Source organism: Sarcophilus harrisii, chromosome 6 (assembly GCF_902635505.1).
Source record: "Sarcophilus harrisii chromosome 6, mSarHar1.11, whole genome shotgun sequence".
Lineage (NCBI taxonomy): Eukaryota > Metazoa > Chordata > Mammalia > Dasyuromorphia > Dasyuridae > Sarcophilus > Sarcophilus harrisii.
Window position 1 is genome coordinate 27,878,700 of NC_045431.1, and position 21,090 is coordinate 27,899,789.

The 21,090-nt window shown below is 41.1% G+C and overlaps 2 protein-coding genes across 2 annotated transcripts in view; one reads left to right on the top strand and one right to left on the bottom strand.

Moving 5' to 3' along the window:
• KLB (klotho beta) overlaps positions 1 to 12,164 on the top strand; it is a 35,501-nt gene extending 23,337 nt beyond the window's left edge. Inside the window, exons 4-5 of the mRNA XM_003773316.4 lie at positions 4,786 to 5,929; positions 8,227 to 12,164. Coding sequence (XP_003773364.4) covers positions 4,786 to 5,929; positions 8,227 to 8,624 — 1,542 coding nt within the window. The 3' untranslated portion in view covers positions 8,625 to 12,164. The remainder of the gene's footprint in view (positions 1 to 4,785; positions 5,930 to 8,226) is intronic.
• Positions 12,165 to 15,661: 3,497 nt separating this feature from the next.
• Positions 15,662 to 20,989, bottom strand: RPL9 (ribosomal protein L9). Its single transcript, XM_003773312.4, has 8 exons — positions 20,933 to 20,989; positions 20,541 to 20,587; positions 20,118 to 20,233; positions 19,048 to 19,143; positions 18,498 to 18,630; positions 16,746 to 16,826; positions 16,290 to 16,406; positions 15,662 to 15,733 (listed from the first exon to the last, which is right to left on the bottom strand). Exons 2-7 carry the CDS (start codon positions 20,584 to 20,586, stop codon positions 16,300 to 16,302), a joined length of 579 nt encoding a protein of 192 aa, XP_003773360.1. The 5' UTR covers position 20,587; positions 20,933 to 20,989; the 3' UTR covers positions 15,662 to 15,733; positions 16,290 to 16,299.
• Positions 20,990 to 21,090: the final 101 nt, after the last annotated feature.

The window sequence follows — 21,090 nt, forward strand, 5'->3', positions numbered from 1 at the left end:
CGGGCGGCGGCGGTCCCCGAGCGGGCGGTCCCCGAGCGGGCGGCCACAAGCCGCGCGCCGCAGGTTCAGAATGAGCTGATACGGATCTCTCTCTCCAGATCCTTGACCTCGGCCTCTCCGCTCTCGCTCTTCTTGGGCCCAGGTCTAGACAGCCGCTAAGAGCTAAAGCAGCTAAATGGTAGAATGGGCGGGGCCGCGGGATGGGGCGGGGCCTCGGCATAGGGCGGGGCCGCATCCCGTAAGCTCCGCCCAGAGGCAGGCTCCATCTTCACACACTAAGGATGGCTGGATGGCCGGAGGTCGCATTCAATCTCGGGGGGGGGGGGCTTTACCAAGATTTCATTCTGCTGATGGGGAGAAAGAAAAAGAAACAAGAGACAGAAATAGAGAGAGAGCTGAAAGAGCCGAGTTGTAGCTGGTCCAGCCGAGGGGAGTCCTTGACGGATGTTTGCTGCCCGGTGGGGGCGGGGGCGCCGGGGGGGGGAGGGGGGGGAGGGGACGCTACCCGCCAATCAATCCCAGTTCTGTCACTGAGGCCACTTTGGGACTTTTCAGGAAGGGGAGCCTTCCCGACTCTGCGCACCAGGGCGCCCCCTAGCCGCCGAAGAGGCCCCAAACCAGCTTTGTTTTCCAAAGGAATCATTTTTTTAATACAGATAAAAAAGGAAGTCACCTGTCCAGGTCTTCCCAGCCAGGCAGCTCTGCCCCAGAAAACTGACCGGAAGCCTTTTCAGGAAAATGTTCCGGTTTGGCAATTGTTAATGCTGTAAAGTTACCCATGTATATATCCTGTAAATAAAAGGCTATTAAATAAAAAAAAAAAAAAGAAAAAGAAAATGTTCCGGAAGGCTTGGCCCGTGGGCAGCCAGAAATGGCCCCCGGGAAACCCAGGGCTGCTTTCACTGGCCCTAAACCTCCCACAGGGTCTCGGAAAGCAGATCACCCGTGGGCCTGAGAAGAGGCCGAATCCAACGAAAATGTCGTTGGGAAATAGTGAACGAAACCCTAACAATACGTCAGACGTGGAAGTGAGCACGCTTTAAAACGAAGCCAGAAAGCCTCCCGCCGGGAGCCGTTGGCACAAAGCCGGGCCCCGCTCCTATCTGAAACTGCCAGCGCCTTCTACGGCCTCAGAGGCGATCTTCCAAACTCGGTGATGCCGAACCCCAGCATGCCCGCGGGCAATGCATCTGACTCCCGCGCGCGCTCCGGGCATCACCGAGTCCCTGGGGCTCTGCAGCTGTGAGCCATGAGCCCCCGACTGCGGGCCTTCCTCCCACCCAGCTTTCTCATGCTGGAGGTTCTGTTATCAGTCAGTCACCACGGCTCACCCATTCAGGGTCACGGGAAGCAAGGTTCAGAAGCCCCAGAATTCAAGGAACTTACTGACGATTGAGTGGAGGGGAGCAAGATGTCCCCACAGGAAGAATGGCCCGAGTTGTATGTTATGAAGGGCAGGTACAGATAACAGGGGAGCCGGGAGGAGAATCAGCCAGCCCGAGTCTGGAGTGTTTGGGGAAGGCTTTGTGGAAATGATTAGGTAAATCCTTTAGGATGGATAGGATCTGAAAGGGGAAAATGTTCCCCGGAAAGGAGTCGTGGCAAAATAAAGGCAGTTATGAGTGGGCGGCAGGAATAAGCCAATCTGACTGCAACAGGGATGGGGTTCGTGTAGGAAAACAGGAGATGGGTTTGCCGGAGAATGCCATATAGTGATTGTCTAAAGAGAGTACAAGTCATCTCGTACTGAAGAGTCCTTAAAGGTGCCTTAACAACACAACGAAAACAGTGTTTTAGGAAGATGCACACGGCATCTCCTCTGGATCCTTCTCTCCTTCATTCGGACCCACCAGATTCGCTGAGGTTGTGATCAGCGTGTGTCTCCTTTAATTTTGTGCTAAATGCCTTGGCTTTGTACAAGTACAATCTCCTTAATGGGCAAATGATGATTTTTGAAAAATTCTCAGTCAACAGTCTTTCTTCAGGGTGGTTTAAATGTAGGGCTGTCTGAGGAAAGGGAGATGAGGAAAATAATGGGCAAGGACTTCTAGCGACCGGTTTCCAATATTGCTTTCATAAACTTTCAAAAAGCATTGAACCTGGCCATGATCCAGGCTAGAAATTTACTTAAATAGTTATGTACACACAAATTTAGGCTAATGTATACCTAAATAATCAATGTTCTTGGACCTTAATGTCCTAAATAACTATTTGACAGATGGCAAATGTGAAAGCTCATAATCAAGTTATGGAAGTGGAGTATACAGTGAGGGAGGTATTTACTGAAGAGTTAATTATGATTTAAAAGAGGTACATTTAATTCTACTTGTGGATGTAGGTGTGGAGAGAGGAGAGCTTTTCAGCACATGAGGAATTGTGTCCTAATTAGCACCAGATTTGGGAAATGTTTCTCCTAAGCCATGTTCTGATGGGTTTAATTGTTTAAGCCTCCTAGAGCTTGAGTAACAGCTTCTCCAGCCAGGAAAGTGTCAGACTAGCAAAAGCTTGATGGGGTCCTGAGTTCTAAAAGTTCTGCTTTGCCTGATGATGTGCCTGCCCGCAAGTAGCTGCAGGTGTCTCGATTGTAGAGAAATGAGTTAAGACCTGCTGTTTCCTTTGTTGTGGGGAGAACAGTAACAAGTTACAATTTAGTTGGAGAGGAGCTGAAAGGGGGCCCTCTGGGAGACCAACTCTGTGTTGTGTTTTAGCCAAAGTTGGCAAGGAAAATTCATTGTAACATACAAATATTAGCAGCAAGGTAGCTTAATGAACAGACTGCTCTTTTGGAGCCAGGAAGAAGTGGCTCCCAGTCCCTCTTCTAAGAGGGAACTAATGCTCCAAGCAAATCTCTCAAGACAGAGTGGCTGACTGGATACTCCTGGGATCAATGGAATCACAAATCAGTTTCTATCCTTCTTCCTAGAAATATTTCTTCTTTAGAGAGGTGCCAAACAACAAAGTTTCCCGAGCTAATCCTAATGCTATCCTTCCCAAGAAATTTCCACCTATGTTTTGTAGTAACTCTAAAATAAAAGGCATGACTACAGCAAAGTTAAAAAGAAAAAAAAGCAGTTTAACTTGAGTGTGTTCTAATTTACTTAAATAGACCAATAGTAATGTTAATGCTGATACCTCAAAGAAATATCTTCCAGAAACCAATTACACCTTGTTTATCCTTTCAATCAGATTCAAGATGAAGAGATACTTTTCTTGATCAAATTAAATAGACATTTCTACTAGTGTGGAAGTCATAAAAAGATTGCTTCAGTTTTAGGAATCTAGACCCTCCCTCAAACGGATTAAGACTTCCATTCAAGAAAGACTGATTAAATTAAGTCCGATTTAAGTGAGACAAAGACTACTAGGGCACTGTCATAATACTATCCTATTTCATAACTTTAAAAGAAAATTACACACATCCCCACCCAAGCCCTAAAAGAGGGATCTTAAATAAAACTGATTACAAAGCTCTGAGAAGAACTTGGGCAAGCAGGCAGAGAGGGAGAATTTTCAGCTGCTCAAGGGGGAGTGGGAAAAAGGTGGGATAAGTTTTTAGAAACTTAATCTATAGACACAATAAGGACTTTTGGAAAACCCGAGCAAGTTCTTGATTCTGTGGCTGTTGCTCACCATTGCTTGGTCTGTGGTTTCTGGCAGCTTCAGGCGATCTCCAAATTCGGCCAGATTTCCCTCGCAAAGGATCACTGGTATGTCAAAGCAGCTCAGAGCCTCAGAGATCTTTCTAAAAAGCAGGCTGGTGTGCAACTCCATTGTCTTACTCCTCTGTGAAGAAGGGAAGCACTAGTATATAGTATAGTCATTATAGAGCCCATGTTCAGATAACATAGCTGGGATCTTAGTGCTACAAAATCATCATAGGGCTTTAGGGGCTTACAGAACATTGTACATGATTACAGAACAGTTTACAGATGGTAGAACTGAAGCAGAGAGAGGTTAAGTGTGCTTAAGTGATAGCAGTTGCCAGTTCCAGGCTGCATTTGAACTCAGGCCATCGTAACTTGAATCAGCACTAGATCCACTGTGCCAAGGCTATTGCCGTAGCTGCCTCTGGAAGCATTTCTACACCCTTTACCTATATTAAATTCTTTGTGATTAACCAATTTCACATTTTCATCCTGTGGTAGCTTTCTAGAGTTAGTTGTTTGTTTTTAAATTTTTTAACAACTTTTAAATCAGGGCAAAAAGCCAAATGCCCGATTTTGCCTTAGCCTGGATCACAAGACAAGTAAAAATGGAAAAAGGCATGGAGGAAAGTGTAACCTAGGAATGGCTCTTCAGTAATTTCTAGGGGAAACAACAGTTTTGTTTCCCAAATCAGATCCAGGGAGTCGTTCCATGCCCACATTTTCTGGAGATCAAGGATCTTGCTATCCACTTCCTAATGGTGAGATGATGGATCAGAGTGCAAGCTGATACATCTATTTTTTTGGATATGGCCAGGGAAAGTGTTTCTTTTGCTTGACTATGTATATTTGTTAAAAGAGTTTTATTTTTCTTTTTTTTTTCAGTTGGGGGGATGGAGATTAAGGACTTGTTGATTTTTTTAAAAAAGTAATAAAAAATAATAAAGAAAAAAGAAAATGTTAAGAACTTAGATTCACTTCTACTGGTCTCATCATGGAGATGAGAGAAGCATATTTTCCTTCTCAGGTTTCAGTTAGAAAGAAAAATAAAGGCATGGCCTTTTCCTTCTAGGATTATCAGAGTGTCTTTGTCCATCCGAGCTTCTTTGCCTCATCTGAATGTGTTTCTTGCATTTCACAGGCTGAGACAGTAGCTTCTTCACCCCAGTTCAAAGACCCTCACTTATACTCCTGGAACGTCTCTGGCAACGGACTGCTACATCGGGTAGAAGGGGTGACCATAAAAACAAGAGATGCTCAATGCACGGATTTTGTCAGCATCAAAAGCCAACTTAAATTGTTGGCCAAAATGAAAGTCACCCACTACAGGTTTGCCCTGGACTGGTCCTTAATTCTGCCCAACGGAGATCTGTCGGAAGTTAACCGGCAAGTCCTCAGGTACTACAGATGTGTGGTCAGCGAGGTGCTGAAACTCAACATTTCCTCCATGGTCACCTTGTACTATCCGACGCACACTTCCTTGGGCCTGCCCGCCCCTTTGCTTCAGAGCGGGGGATGGCTAAACCGGTCAACCATTCATGCTTTTCGGGACTATGCAAATCTGTGTTTTCAGGAACTCGGGGATCTGGTCAAACTCTGGATCACCATCAATGAACCCAACCGGCTGAGTGACATCTACAACAGCAGCAGCAGTGACACGTACCAGGCGGCGCACAACCTGCTGATCGCCCATGCCCTGGTCTGGCACGTCTACGACAGCCGGTACCGACCCTCCCAGCGCGGGGCGGTCTCTCTGTCTCTGCACGCAGACTGGGCCGAACCTGCCAATCCTTTTGCCGACTCCCACCTGAAAGCAGCGGAGCGCTTTCTCCAGTTTGAGATCGCGTGGTTTGCGGAACCCATCTTTAAGACGGGAGATTACCCCAAAGCCATGAAGGAGTACATCGCCTTCAAGAACAAGGAAGGGCTCTCCAGTTCTGTGCTGCCCCACTTCACGGCCGAGGAAAGGAAGCTCATCAAGGGCTCGGCCGACTTCTACGCGCTCAATCACTTCACCACGAGGTTTGTCATCCACAAGCAGCAGAACGGCAGCCAGTATGCCTCTGACCGAGATGTCCAGTTTCTCCAGGACATCACCTGCCTCAGCTCCCCAAGCCGCCAGGCAGTGATGCCATGGGGAGAGCGAAAGATTCTCAAGTGGATCCAGAAAAATTACGGTGACGTGGACATCTACATCACATCCAGCGGGATCGATGACCAGTCCCTGGACAACGATGAGCTCCGAAAATACTACTTGGAAAAATACATCCAGGAAGCTTTAAAAGGTAATCCCGTAAAGCAATCCCGGGGGAAAAGAGCAGAATGTTCTGGTTTGAGTGAAGGATCCAAGAAGCAGGTCCTTAGCCAACAATGGCTAAAAGAGTGAGCAGGGAGGAACAGAAGAAGATGGTTGTAAGAAATCCTAGGCCCACCAGAATAGAAAGGACTTAGCAACTCACATTCACACTGAGCATTTCACATGTGTTACACACATCTATTGAGCCCCCCAACAACTTCATGGATGTTATTACACCCAATTTAAAGGTAAGTAAAATTAAGAATAAGAAAAGAAACTTGCCCAAGATTGTATAACAAGTCAGTGGCAGAACCACAACTAGAATCCAAGTTCTTTCATTCCAAAGGCATTACTATAAACAAGAATTCCTAGAAGGGAAGACCATAGTGTGCAGAGCACTGGACCTGAGTTCTAATCTGGCCTCTGGCCTCAGACATTTACCAATGTATGACCTTGGCCAAGTCACTTAACTCTGCCTCAGTTTCCACATATGTAAAATGGGCTGGAGAAGGAAACAGCAGATCACTCCAGTATCTTAGCCAAGAAAATCCCAGATGGAGCCATGAAGAGTTGTACATGATTAAAAAAACAATTAACAATAAGGTCACTCCTAAAAAACCAGCTGCAGTAGAATGATGAGATCAGAAACCAAATAGTAAGAGATTAAGAGAGAAAAGAGGGAGTGGAGGCAGCTATTAAGAATAGCATTTTCTTTCTTTTAAAAAAAATTATCATAGCCTTTTATTTTTCAAAATAAAGAACAGCATTTTCTAGGGCTTTAGCTATAAAGAGTAGAGATCTTGGAGGAGAGTGCCAGGAACACAAGAACAGAAGAACACAGTCCTGACCCTCCTCAACTGTCTGCTGTGATCTTGACATCTCCCCTTCCACCTCCAAGGTGTCCATCCCCCTGTTCCTAGAGTGACCCTTCTCAACTCTGACCCTTAGGAACTCATGCTTCTTCTAGCTCTTTCTCTGGGTCTCCTAGACACCCACTAAAGGGAACCTTTTCCCAATTTCTATGTCTTTAGTGTTCTTTTAGTGCTCAAATTATCAAGTTTCCTTTCTGTGATAGGCTGTCCCTCAAAACAATACATGCTCCTTGAGTAGGTGGAGCAATTTTTCATTGTCTTTGTAATCCAGTGGCCTAACCCAATACCTTGCATACAACAGCAACTAAACAAAGGCCTATCTAGCTGAAGTTTGTACTCTAACAGGGCAGGTATGACATGTATTGAATATGTCTGACTAAAGGCAAAAGAGAAAAAAGAAAAATTGTGGGCAAGATCAATTCCCTCTGGTGGTTTGGGATTCCATTTTTTAAAAAAATGATCTTATCATCTGGAAATCAGAAGTTTTAGAGAGGACGCTGATATACCCGAGTCCTAAAAAGGTGGGCAACCAAGAGAACAAGAGACCTAAAGACCATATTATAGTAAGGAAAACTGTCTAAGTCATTATAGCTATCTAAAGGCAGATTGGTCAGTCTCAAAGGGTACATAGTAAAAGCCCCATTACTAAGCAGCACCCAGCTAAGTACATTTTGGTGATAACGGTTCAGATATAAATCAGACCAAGTAATCTCTGAGGTCTCTCCTAATTCTGATATTCTGTGATTTTATGGAGCAGAATAAATAGATTTAGAGCAAGGGACTTCAGAAACTGTCTAGTCCAGCACCTCATTTTCAGTTGAAAAACTTCCCGACCAAATTGAAAAGTCTCTAATCTTTCCACCAACAAGAAATCAAGTTACTAGTCCTATATTCTGTGTTGTATTCCATTCATTGTTTTCTTTTAATGTATAAAAATCTGTGTAAAATCTGTGTTTGAGGTCTTTGTGCCTACTGAGAAAACTTTGAACCTATTTATAATACATGATTTGCTAATAAGTTGCATAGCTCAAAACAAAAACCCAGAAGCTCAGGGAAGTAAAGTGATTTGCCCCAGAAATAATAAGAAACAGAGGAAGTTATGCATCAATGGCATCCTAACCTCAAAGCAATATTAATGTTGCTTATCATTTTGTCAAAGAGACACTGGATGAGTCCTTTGATGATTATGACTCTAGCTTATTTATTGAAAGTACATCTTCTACCCATATAAAATAATCAGTCATCAAGTATTAAGTACTAGGTCCTGTTCGAGGTGCTGAGGTATAAACAAAAGCACAAAATTGAATCTATTGTCAAGGAAATTTCCATTCTCCGAAGGAAGGGGTTTACATTTTCTATGTATTTTTTGAAGAATGGTTATGATTTACTAACATTCCAATCTTCTCGTTTTCAGCTTACTTAATTGATAAAGTCAAGATAAAAGGCTATTATGCATTTAAACTGACAGAAGAAAAATTTAAACCCAGATTTGGATTCTTCACATCTGATTCAAAAGCAAAGTCCTCAATCCAGTTTTACAACCAGCTGATCAGTAGCAGAGGTTTTCCTTCTGAGCGCCCCAGCTTGGGATGTGGGGAGAGTCGCCGTGACAAACAGTGCAAATTGTGTTTATTTCTCGAGAAGAAGAAACCACTGATATTCTTTAGTAGTTGTCTCTTTTCCAGCCTGGTCCTACTTTTAACAGTTACCATCTTCCAAAAGAGGAAGAGAAAAAAATATTATAAGGGAAAGAACTTGCAACACCACATTGCAATACCATTGAAAAAAGGTCATAAGGGTATTCTCGGCTAAACTGGTCTTATTTCTATCTGCCTTCAAAAGGCAGTGAATAAATTCACTCCATTTTCCCCATTCCAAGTAGGTTACAGGAAACAAATGCATGTAGGAAAAAGAAATGTTGGGATATTGGTTGTTACCAAGGGAATGACCATGACTTTGCAGGATGATCCACATTAATTTTCCTATAGGGGTTGATGTCGACAAATTAATAGTGGTGGGGTTTGAAGATAAAAATCTTCACTCAAGCAGACATTAAGCTGTGAAAAGTGCCACGTACCTAACTAATAAGTTTCTTTTGTTTACTCTATATTTATATGAATTGATGTGGGTTTCTGGTTACAATATAAGCAGAACCATTAAGATACAAAATTGCCTTCTTAGTTTAATTTTATAGCAAAGATTTTTAATTCTTTCTTCAACCAGAGAAGCAGCAATATATTTTGTTTATAAATCCCACTTTCCACAAATTACTTTCTCTTTATGTCAGAGTAATTTCCTATATGGTTCAAGAAAAAGATTATTAGAAAAAAAAATTAAAAGTATGAGACATAAACTGGCTGTTCTCTAGATAGTTGCAGGTTAAAACCTTAGTCACAGAATTGGAAGGGACCTTAGTCCAATCTGTACTTGAATGAGATCCAGCCATTGCTTGAAAAGCCCTCAGCAATGGAAGGCCCTCTACCTTCTGAAGCTGCCCAATCAATGTGTGAATAGCTCTAATTTTGAGGGACATCAAGGTGAGCTGAAATGTTTCTAGATCTGTTTTCTGGGGACAAACAAAACAAATCTCAGTTCTCTTCTACTTGTAAGCTCTTCAGATACTTCAAGAAAGCTGCTGATCTATCCTGCCTTCTCTAGGTAGAGCATCCTCAATTCCGTCAACCACTCCCAAAATGGTTAAATCTTAAGGTCTTCCACCATCGTAGTTGTCTTGCGCTGGATGCCCTCTAGTTTACTGATATTTTTCTAAACTTTGGTCAAAACAGAACATCTCCTCTCATAGTCTTTCCCACTGGGGGAAAAGAGCATAAGAAAACAATGTCAATTATTTGAATGTTACGTTTGATTAAATTTATGAGGACACTGATTTCAAAATATAAAATGTGTAATGGCATTTTTGGGTACATAGGAGACCATAAGACTAGGAGTAAGGAGTGCTGGGTTCTGGTCCTACCACTCTTTCTTAGATAATTTTAGGCAAGCACCTTAATTTCTTACTTTGACAAATGTTGATACTTAACAATCTTTACAAGGTGAGTAATGACAAAAGATTAAAAAGTATTTTGAAAAGTTAAAAAACAGCATACATATGTAAAGTGTTTTTTAAACCATCTAGATTAAATAAATTAGATAAATAAAACCAGATTATTAAATGACTCCTTTCCCTGACTAGTTCTAAACCCTTGTTCAAATTTGGCCTCTCTCCAGATATAGACTCTAGTCTAGTTTAGAAAGCTGTTATTTTGGTAGGGCAATTAAAAATGTAATTATCTGGATTCAAACCCTATTATTTGACTTTTATCCTAAATTTCTTCAAAGCTTAGAAGAAACTTAAAATCCTAGAAACTAAAATCAGACAGGTTCTTTTTAAAGTATTAAAAAGGAGCGCTTCCTAAAGGAACTTCCAAGACAAAGATCACTATATTCTCTTAAGTCTCTAAGGCAAAATTAATAGAAACCTTGACCTTGTGCTGTCCTATAGATCCTTCTTATACATTTCTACCACAAGAATAGCTCTCCATTTTAGTCAGAGTTTATTAAACACCAACTCTATTGAAACACTGGCTGAATATCAGTAGCTGACAAACTTGTTAGATGAGAAGTTCTTAACCTTGCTGTGTCATTGACCCCTTTGGAAGTCAAGTAAAGCCAAGTTCCTCACAATCTAAATGTACAAAATAAAATATTAATAAAATGTTTTTAAGTGCATGAAATAAAATACATAGTATTAGAAAGGAAGCCAACTATATTGAAATGTTATCAAAGTATTAAAAAATAATTGTGATATATGTGCTCCTTTGTTAATGCATTAACAAGATAAAACATTTAAAAGTAAGATACTAATAGCTCCAGTAATTCTGAAGTAGTGATGAGAATTAAAGCTATTTTAAGATATGTCCAACATCTGTAATGTGATATGAAAATATCTGTGACTTATATTAGTGACAAAGTTTGTAGGTACTGTTAATATCACATTGGTTTGTTGCCTTCATAATTTTTTAAAATGTTATTTTTCATTTAGAAGTTATTGAAGATAAAGATGTAATTTTCCTCCAAGTTCACAGATCCTCTTCCAATTTGAGTATGTAATACAAAATTATAGAATGTAAAGACTGAAAGGGACCTTATTGTCTCAGAGGATTTTAGATTTAGCCTTAAAAGGATCCTCAAAGGCCTAGTTTAAATTCCTCCTGTTAAAGGAAACAGGCCCAAAGAATGACAGCAATATTTGCCTAAGAAACTATAAAGTGAGGAATATTCATAATAGCTCTGTTAATATTTTCACGAAAACAGGCCTAGATTCACTCACTGAACAAATACATGAGCACCTGATAGTAAGAAGTAAGCAAGCAGCAATTTTGAGGTAATTTTCACTTTTTAATTGGTGGTTGATGTCACAGAGACACAACCCTATCTAGAGCCCAAGTATATTGTCTGTAAATAATCAAGCTGTCAAATAACATGTCATTACTGTGACATGCATGAAAAAAAGGTCACTCAACATTTACTAAAGGTCTATTCCTTCCTGTAACGGGTCACCGTTCTAGGTATCATTCTAGAGGTAAGGGATACAAATATCAAGTGAGACAGCTCCTGCCCTCCAGAAACTTATATTTTACCAGATATTCAAGTTTAAGTAATACAAAGATTCTAAATTATTTTCAGTTTTAAAGATTTTGCTGCTTCTAATTTACCCTGTTTAAGTTCACGATATGACAACTACCTTGATCATATGGTTTGCTTCTCAAAATTTTTATTTTAAAGTTTATTATTTTATTAAGAATGGAAAAAAAAAGATCATCTTTTCCTGTTTTCTGTTTGTCTGGTACCAGTATTTATTCAGCCATTTATTCTTGCCAATTTCAGTCACCATTCTGCAAATTTTTGATTTAAAACTTTCTACTTAAGTCATCAATATTACTGTCAAAATATATCAATTGCTTATAAAACCATTAAAGTTTTAAGATGTGGATCAGCCACCATGCTGCATTTAGAAAAGAGTATATGGAGAGGACCATAATGAAGGGCTGAAAGGGGAATTCAGGCCGTTGCGGATGAGAAAAATGGTCTTTGGGCCAAGTTATTTTTGTATGCCTATTTGCTATAATCATGCATCCTTTTGAGGAAGTCAAATTACTTATGTTTACATTTTGTGCACTAAAGTACTGACCTTATAATGATTTGACACCAATAGGTGTTATATATGTAAGTACTACAGGACAATTTTAACATTTAAAAAAGATTCTGGGAGAGAAAAAGTCATGTGCATTGTTAATAAAATGTGCTTAATTTTGGTGTAATTTATTCTAAATAAATTGTGTACTACTTCTATCCAGCCCCATCAGATTTGACTCAATCACTCTCTAAACCTGTAAAATCTTCTTTTTCCCTTTTGAGGTAGAGGGGCACATTCAAAGGCGTGGGATAGAATCGTGGGATCCATGTAATATTTGAAGTATTGCCTGCACTAAGTCTGCTTTGTATGTTGGTAGAGAATAATCCTCCCTTCCCAGCTTCATAGGCCTGTAACCTAGCACGTGTGGGTGTCAAATGAACGCCTGGCCTTAAATCTCCCAGACTAGCTGTGTGGGAATGAGAAGTCATTTCAACTTTAAAGTCTTAATTTCCAACTCTATAAAATGGGCTTCCACTATTTACCTCATACAATTATGAAATTTTGTAAGCCTTTTTGCACTACATAACTGCGAATTATTTCATAAAGTCAGACACATTTTGTAGGAAAAACTGCCTATCTAGAGAAAAAAAACCACAATAGTTTTGAAAAAACAGTATCCTCTCTAAAGTCAATGTTAATGCAATCATCCTTCCAAATTGTTTAATTTGGCACTCCTTGCCTATTTTTTTTATTTTATATTTTATTATGTTTTATTATTTGATTTAAACACACAATAATCTTATTTTATTATGTGCTTTTAGTTTAGACCCAATCAAAAATATACAACTAAGATTTTAATCAAGCTTTTATTATATGGAGTATCCCAAGAATTGTAGTGTAGCTTTAAGCTTTAATAACTTCAAAAGGATAAATGTTAGTTTTAAAAATATTGTTTTACAACATAACCATCACTTTATGCTATATAGTTCTAGACAACTTTCAAACTTGGTAAAAACTTTCCTAACTTGTTGCTCAGTGATTGAAAGGATTGAAGGAACCTTAGGTTTATGATCACCCAAAGAATGTTTTGATGCATGAATTTTGATATGATCCCACAAGAAAGACTAATGGCCATGAACGAGGTAGCCAAGGAGGAGGACCTTCTTTCTCCACTAATCCAATAATTGCAAGGTATTATCCACAAACTATTGTGCAACATAAGGCAGGGTGTCCACCCACCTTATAACAACATCATTCAAAATTCACAAAATCAAATTAAGGGCAAAAGAAATGTAAATAACTTTTTTGTAGCATTTATCCTTCAGAAGTCATTGAAACTTAAAATTTCACTATTTTTTGAGACAATCTATTATTTTACAAAACTTTCCAAGGACCATATTTACCAATGCATCCTTCCTCCAGAAATTGACACTTTACTACACTAAGTTCTTTATTCATCACAAGAGATGTTTGAAGGGTAAAGGAATGAAGCCATTGTTTGGGATGTTGATTATGTAAGAACCATCTTCCCATGAGTATGGATTTATTTAAGATGATCAAGGACCTTTCTCCCTTTCACATCTCAGATTAAATGCAGACCTTGGAATTGGGAAGGTATTGACAAAGTAACAAGGTCTCATAGGGGAGAAGAAAAAGCAAATGTCCCTTTAGAATCTTGTCTTCAAGATGCATCAAGGAACTTGGATAAGGGAGGACCTAGGATGGGTTCTGCTGGGAGGGTTTTAAGTGAAAATGGAAGGGAAGAATCACAGAAGTGTACAGAGGATTCACAGCTGGAATTGAGAGGTCCCATCTCAGGGGAATTGAGGCACCTGGGTGCGGTTAAAAAGCCAATGAAAAGGGTGAAGGAAGCAGGATGGAAGGGAGGAGGTAACGCTGGAGTCAGTAAGTGCTGCCTCCTCCTGGGAGGTCTCATCCCAGGTTAAGGACCTCAAGACACTATTGGCAGAGCCTGAGCTCCAAGAGCTTTCTCTGACTATGACATTTTAGATAAGCTCTTTGAGGGTAGGGACCACATACTTCATCCTAACCCATGGATGGGTGAGGTGAGGCTGTGCAGGGCAGACACCAGTCTCCACTCATGGAGGTCGGGGAACAGGGAGGATCCTTGGGAGGCTATTTTGAGCCTGCCCGGCTCCAGGGCAACACTTTGGGCAGAATGAAGGTTGGAAGCACTGACCATGAATAAAGAGCAGAGCCCGAGCCCTCATTCTGGAGGACCAATGCCTGCCTTGTCGTCTCCTCCCTCCTGGCAGAACTGCTGTGCCCCGGCCCACCTACAGCCTACTTCTCATGGTTACTCCTGGATCTCTGGCACTCGAATACCCCAGAGGGAACTGTTCAGGTGGCCCCCACTGAGACTCCCAGGCTCTCCAGCCACCCAGAGTGCCACCCCCAATATACCCTCAGTGCCAGGGAACAGCAGGGACTGCACCAGCCAGGCTGAGGGTCACTGCCAGCCCTCAGAATCATGGGGCGAGTTAGGGGTTTCTCACCCCAAACATGCAAAGATCTCCTTCAGCACAGCTCGCTCTGGCAGCCACTAAGACAGCCACAACTCCTGGAACTCGGTCAGACATGGAAGATCCCAAGATCCTCCTGGCTTTTACCTTGCCTCCCCTTTGAGGATTCTGGGAGAGAAGGTGAGGACTTTCCATAATTGTCTTACTTAAACCCAATCCATGTGGAAGCCAAAAGGGCACCCTGGGAGTCACTGGAATGGGGGGGGGGGGGTGACAAGTTCAAGAAGGGGGAGATCAAAGGCCTTAATGGGGAGCAGGTGGGTTACTTCGAGTCCCACAAGAGCCAGGCCCATGGAGTGCTCGCAGCCGTACACACTTGGGGCTTGGGCACCAGACCTCACGAACAAACACTCGCCATCTTCAAATGAGATGTTGTTTTGCATGTCGCAACCACTGCTCCATAGCTGTCATGGAAAATAAATGTCTGGCCAAAGACCTCTACGCTTAAATGATTTACTGTGGTAAAAAATCCCTCTATTCTGACCACCCTCTTATTCCAGCCCTCATCCCTCTAGTATTCTCCCCAAATTCAGCCAGGAAAGACTCCACTAAGACATACACACGGTTTGTTCCTAGCAGACTATGATTCACTTTACCAAATTGGTGAATGATCTCAGATTCAGTTTAAAAAGGGAATACCACTTATTATGCATTGTTAAGAGAAACAAGACAATTTTTCATAAGACTTAAAAACAATTTCCCTCTGATCTGACTCAGCTGCTCTATAATTTCCTTCTTTCTCATGTAACAGAAATCAGAATCCAAAATTCTTTCTACCCAAACTACAATCTTCCAAGTGACACAAACAATAATGATCGGTACAATCGAGAACATCTACCCCAATGTCTCCAAGGATTGATCTGGAAGCCTCCTCCTGTTCCCCCACCTCAGGCCATTCCCTCCCCTCTATCTCATACTTTAGCATTCTCATACACTATTTTCATTCTCTTTGTTCTAAGAGCACTACTTTTCATTCCAAGCAGGAACAAAGATTTTGGCTTAAGTAAGAACCTCCATATTTCAAGCATCATCTGGGTTGGCCTTCAAAAACTTAGGCTCACTTGCCCAATTCTTTGTATCAATGGCCCAATTAAACATATTTCAATATAAAACCATACCTATTAGGGTAACCACAGATTTAAGGGGGGAAAAAAAAAGAGAAAAAGTCCCCAAATGACAAAAATTATTTTTATTTTGACATCTGAATAAGTGTCGACTCCTCAGGACGTGGCCTTTGGCATCTGCAGAAAGAAAAATTCTTATATAGCTGACACAAGCCAATACACATGGGAAACATTTGCAGATCACTGAAAGGAACCTGGAAACCCATAACAAAGAATGCCCCAATTTTGTCTATGTAACAGAATATACAGCCATGGGAAATATAGTATTTATGTCAGGGGTCCTCAATTTTTAAATAGGGATCCAGTTCACTGTCCCTCAGACCGTTGGAGGGCCGGACTATAGTAAAAACAAAAACTTTGTTTTGTGGGCCTTTAAATAAAGAAATTTCATAGCCCTGGGTGAGGGGGATAATCATCTTCAGCTGCTGCATCTGGCCCGTGGCCATAGTTTGAGGACCACCAATTTATGCAGTGCTTCCAAGTTTTCAATAGACTTTCTATGTTATTTCCTTAGCCATCTTATCATTTAGAAACAGTAATTAACATTTTATATTAGACAAAGTGCAGCTCATTAACATTTTAGAAAAAGTGAACAAAAATCTTTTGACCCATCATTAGAAGTTTGGAAAACTTCGCTATCTACTATGTCATAAAAGCCCATTACTTGCTTTACCTTTCCCAACTTATTCATCAGCTTGTTGCACTGTGCCTTTCTCAGAAACATAGATACCATCCAAAAATTTTCTGATATCCTTGTTTTTGACTGTGGTGGCTTGCTGGATCAGGGCAGCTAAAAGAATACAAGAGAAAAAGAAGAATTCAAGATTAGTCAAATCAACATTGCAACCAATATATTCTTTCCTCAACCTGGACTAAAAAACCTTAAAAAACAAAGCAAAACACTCTTTTTTCACATGAGCTAATAATTAAAATTTCTAGGGGATGAAACACAGAAATTATCAAATAAAACCCAGAACCAGTGGTCCTTGTAAGGACCACTATAATTTTGTTGGACCTAAAATTAAGTTCATTCCTGCATTTTTATGGGAATATTAATGATGTACTACGTTGAATACATTAACCTATACGACACAGGTCAAAATACATTTAAAACCAAAAATATACTAACCTGAGTTTGACACAAGTTCAATATCATTTCCTTCAAGAATCAACTCATCTTTTTGGGCTTGGGAAACAGCACAAGCAACACCTAATATGAAAAAAAAAAAAAAAATCGAAAAAATATGTTTATACAATCCTTAAGTACAATTAATAAAGTCCACTAGTTTCTACATTTAATGCCTAGCTTGGATTAATAAAAGGGATTTGGGGGTTATACCAGCAGACTACAAATTGCAAGGCAAAGTACACCAAGCTGGAAAAGTTTTGAGAATAAATATTCAGAAAACAGTTAAACACTATCTACCAAGTCATAGGGAAATTACAACTACAAAAGCAGCTAACACACTGGTGTTAGTGAGTGGGTGAGTACATGGTAGCTCTTTAAGATTCATAAAGAGTGTTCTTCACAATATAGGGCATCATATACTATAGGGTATATAGGGTAATAGCTATAGGATATTTAGTGATATTTTTCAACTTAGAGACAGGAAAATAGAGATTAAATAAAGAAAACTGAATGACATAGGTGTATTATAGGGTAATAGCGTTATTTTTCAACTTAGAGACAGGAAAATAGATTAAATAAAGAAAACTGAATATAAAGCCAAAAGGTTTCAGTTGAAATCCCATCTCAATGACTTATTAAGTATGTAATCAATCCTGAGCAATTCTTTTAACCTTTCCAATATTCTCATCTGTAAAATGAGGAAATGGATGTAATAACCTCTAAGGTCTTTTTCAGCTCCAGATTCATCTACCTCTGGATGCTATGACTTTTCCTAGTTCACACAGCTATTGAGTATTAGAGCTGACTCCCTCCAAAATGTTAGTTTTTTATGTGTAGGTTATTATAACAAAGAAATAATTCAACAAGACAAAAAAAAAAAAAAAACCACACAAAAACGCCACACACTTTAAAGTCTTGCTTATTATTTAAATACCTAAAAAAAATTTTAAGTTACATTATCAAAGTGAAATTGATCCCAGAGATCATTCAGTTCATCCCCTTACAATTGGGAAAACTGAAGTATCCAAAGGCAAAGTGCCATGGAGCAAATGCCCCAATTATTAAATTACTCAGTCCCATGTGTGTAAGGCATCGAGAACACATCTTTTCCTTTTAATAGCCTGACACAAGGGCTTCCCCCCCCCCCAAATCAAATACTTGCATAAAACATGAATACAGCTTCAGAAACAGATCTGTTGCTCCTAACCTCTGCAGAATAAGTATTTGATAAATATCATAAGACTAACTGCACCCAATAACCTTACTTTCAGACCTCAAGCTGTTCAGTGTTATACATAAGGAAAAACCCTCAAAGATCCTCTTAGAAAATAAAGGAAACTCCTAGAAACTAGAGCAGAAGCCAAGAGAGGCTGGGGTTTTGAGAGCAAATTCTATTTTCAAAGCTAATTGCTTGCATAGGTAATTTTTTACATTATCCCTTGCACTAACTTCTGTTCTGACTTTTCCCTTCCCTCTCTTCACCCCCTCCCCTAGATGGCAAGCAATCTTATACATGTTAAATATGTTACATTATATCTTAGATACAATATATGTGTGCAGAAGAACCGAACAGTTCTCTTGTTTGCACATACTTTTTATAACACAGAATACAAAATCCCAATATAGATTATCCTCCATTAACAAAAGTTGGTACAACAACAGCAAGCTTATACTACACTAGCTTCAATTGCCATGATGAAATGACCAGACATAAATCTTATCTTTTCTGGAAATGTAGCCCACAAGACATACCTGGTCTCATGCGTACTCTTCGGATATATTTCTCACCCAAGAAATTTCTGATTTCAACAAGTGAGCCATTCTCTTGAATAACAACATTTATGGGGAAGTGAGCATACACAGACCTCATCTTGTAACGAAAACCCTGCATTAAAACCAATAAATTTAGACCGGCAGAACTTTGCAAAACAAATAAGCACTCTTCAAATTAATTTTCACTAAATGCTACCACAGAAATGTGTAAATTACTTTGGCAACTGTAGTAGCAGGTGGGCAGACTGGAGGCAGGGAGATATTAGAAAGCAACTTCAGCAACTCAGAAGAGAACTCAAGGATTTGAACTAGGAGTTATGAGGGGAAAGAAAAGGATGGATATGAAAATGATGGCAAAATAATCATCAAGAGCCTCCATTTTTAACCACCATTCCTTCAGAAATTCTTCCTAAATAAACCCGCTCAAACCCCTGGAGTTCCAAACTTGGATAAGTCTTTATGTGCCAGACTTTCTGCCAATCCAGATGTGCACAACCCATCAATCGTTGAGGTTATTTATCCCCCTTACCAGGGTGACGCCTTTGATCATATTTTGTACATGGCTGCAGATTGTGCGCACGGTTGCAAGTTCTTTGCGATTTCCCCACCACTTGTCCACCCGGAGCTGAAACAGAACATCATTTCAGAAGACCATTTCCAGAGGATAACTGATCTAGTTTTTGTAATTCAACAGACCTGAAAACTCTCTCCATCAATTTTTTCTGTTCCCAATCCCTCTACAACTCTCTCAAAGATACTGTAGTTAAAAACCTCTCTGCCCAATGAATGGCATGTATTAGTCTACATATGACACAGCCCAACCAGAGTGAGCAGTTTTAAGTCAGGGCACAAAGAAAAATTGGGACTAGGACCTCAAGTGGTTTTTAAACGTTACAGAAACTGTCACCAGCAGGAAAAAAGACAGGAATTAATGACTACACATGAGGGAACAACAAGCACGTTTGAAGCAACACAAAATAAAACTAAATACGGCATTCAACACTTAAGCAACCTATAATGGAAGCTCAAACACCAGTTGGTTACTTTACTGGAGTACAAACACATAAGTTATAGAGGGACAGCAAAACAATCAGTTTCTATAGCTTTTAAGTTATTTCATATACACTTATCCGCCCTTCATTCAGAACTTTACTACTAAAAGCCAAAATTTATTAAAAGCAAGGAGCATACAAGGAAAAATAAAATAGCTCCAGCTCTCACTGAAATTTTACCCCTTCTTAGAATACAAACTAAGCACAAGCCTAATACTAAACATTTAACGATTCATTGCTCTTGATTAAGATTAATCTATGTGGTGATGAGATTATGGGAGCTGACCCCAAAATAAGGATAATAAAAGGGGCAGCTAGAAAGACAGCATCATGAGACATAGGATGAAACACAGGATCATTAGGAAACAGCCGAGTGGCAGAATTGAAACTTTAGACCACCATGTTCTGGACCTGGATTGTCCAGGTACCTCTCTCTAAATTAGAAACTGAGCCACCGAACATTTCATAAGCAGCTACAGGGCAAATGAAACGCATCAGCTCCCCCCGGCAGGGGCGCACACTGAAACGCCAGCGATAACCACGTTACCCTTTTCTTCTTCTTCCCAAGGAGGCTGAGCTCCACGTTGATGTGGTTGAAGTCCCTGCGGAGCACTCCCCGGGGGCCCTTCACGATGACTGTCCGACCCTTCAGAGACACGTCGACTAGGAGACACAAGACAAGGCCAGCGTGAGCGCGCGGAGGAGCCGCCCGCCGGCGGGGCGCTTCCCTGCACCCTTTCCCCGGGAGCGCGGGCCCACCCCGCGGCGAGGCTCCTACAAGCGGCGCACGCGCGCGTGTGCATCCTTACTAACTCTGAGAGCAAGGGTAACTTAGGGCACTGCGGCTTTGGCATCCGTACGGGGGCCCGAGCGGGCCTTGACAACTGTACGGGGCCGGCGCGCGGCTGCGCTCACACATTTATTTAAGGCTTATTTACTAAAACTCGAGAACAGGGACAAAGGGCACTACCGTTCTCCGGGATGTCGACCGTCTGGTTACTGAGGATGGTCTTCATTCTGAAAAACAAAAGCCGAAATCACGTTGCCGGAGACGCGCAGAGCGAAGGCCCGGGAGAGGCCGAGGGTCGGGTCCGCCTGCGGAGGCCCCGGCTCCGGCCGCCACTGCTCCCGGCTCCTTCCCCGCCGAGCCCGAGCTCAAACCGGAAGTTAATGCCGGCTCCCAGGCGGCGGCCAACAAGGTCGTGTTAGAGGGCCTAGCGGTAGTGGGAAGACCCGCACAACGGTTATTGCACGGGAGAAGAGCCAGGGGGTGGGTGTGGAGACACCGATCCCCAAAATCTGGTTTCCCCGAAGCGATGGACTCGGATGCAGAAAACTCACATAAACCGAGGAGCGACTCACCTGGCGGTGAAATGGCCAAAGAGAGAACGTCTTCCGTCATCACGTATTTGTATGTACGCATACTAGCTACGTGTTGCGTCATAACAGCTCGACACAGCTGGGGTTATAGGAGCCAATCCCTGAGGGCCTCTCCTATCGCGAAATCTTCTGTTTTTCAC

Bases quoted from the DNA above. Each gene is read 5' to 3' on its own strand.
- RPL9 (XM_003773312.4), bottom strand. From the start codon at position 20,586: ATGAAGACCATCCTCAGTAACCAGACGGTCGACATCCCGGAGAACG. The intron at 16,827-18,497 runs GTATGTCTTGTG...TTTTCATATTAG, and splicing joins AAGAGTACGCATGAGACCAG to GTGTTGCTTGTGCTGTTTCC. The intron at 16,407-16,745 runs GTTAGTATATTT...GTATTCTTTTAG, and splicing joins TGAACTTGTGTCAAACTCAG to CTGCCCTGATCCAGCAAGCC.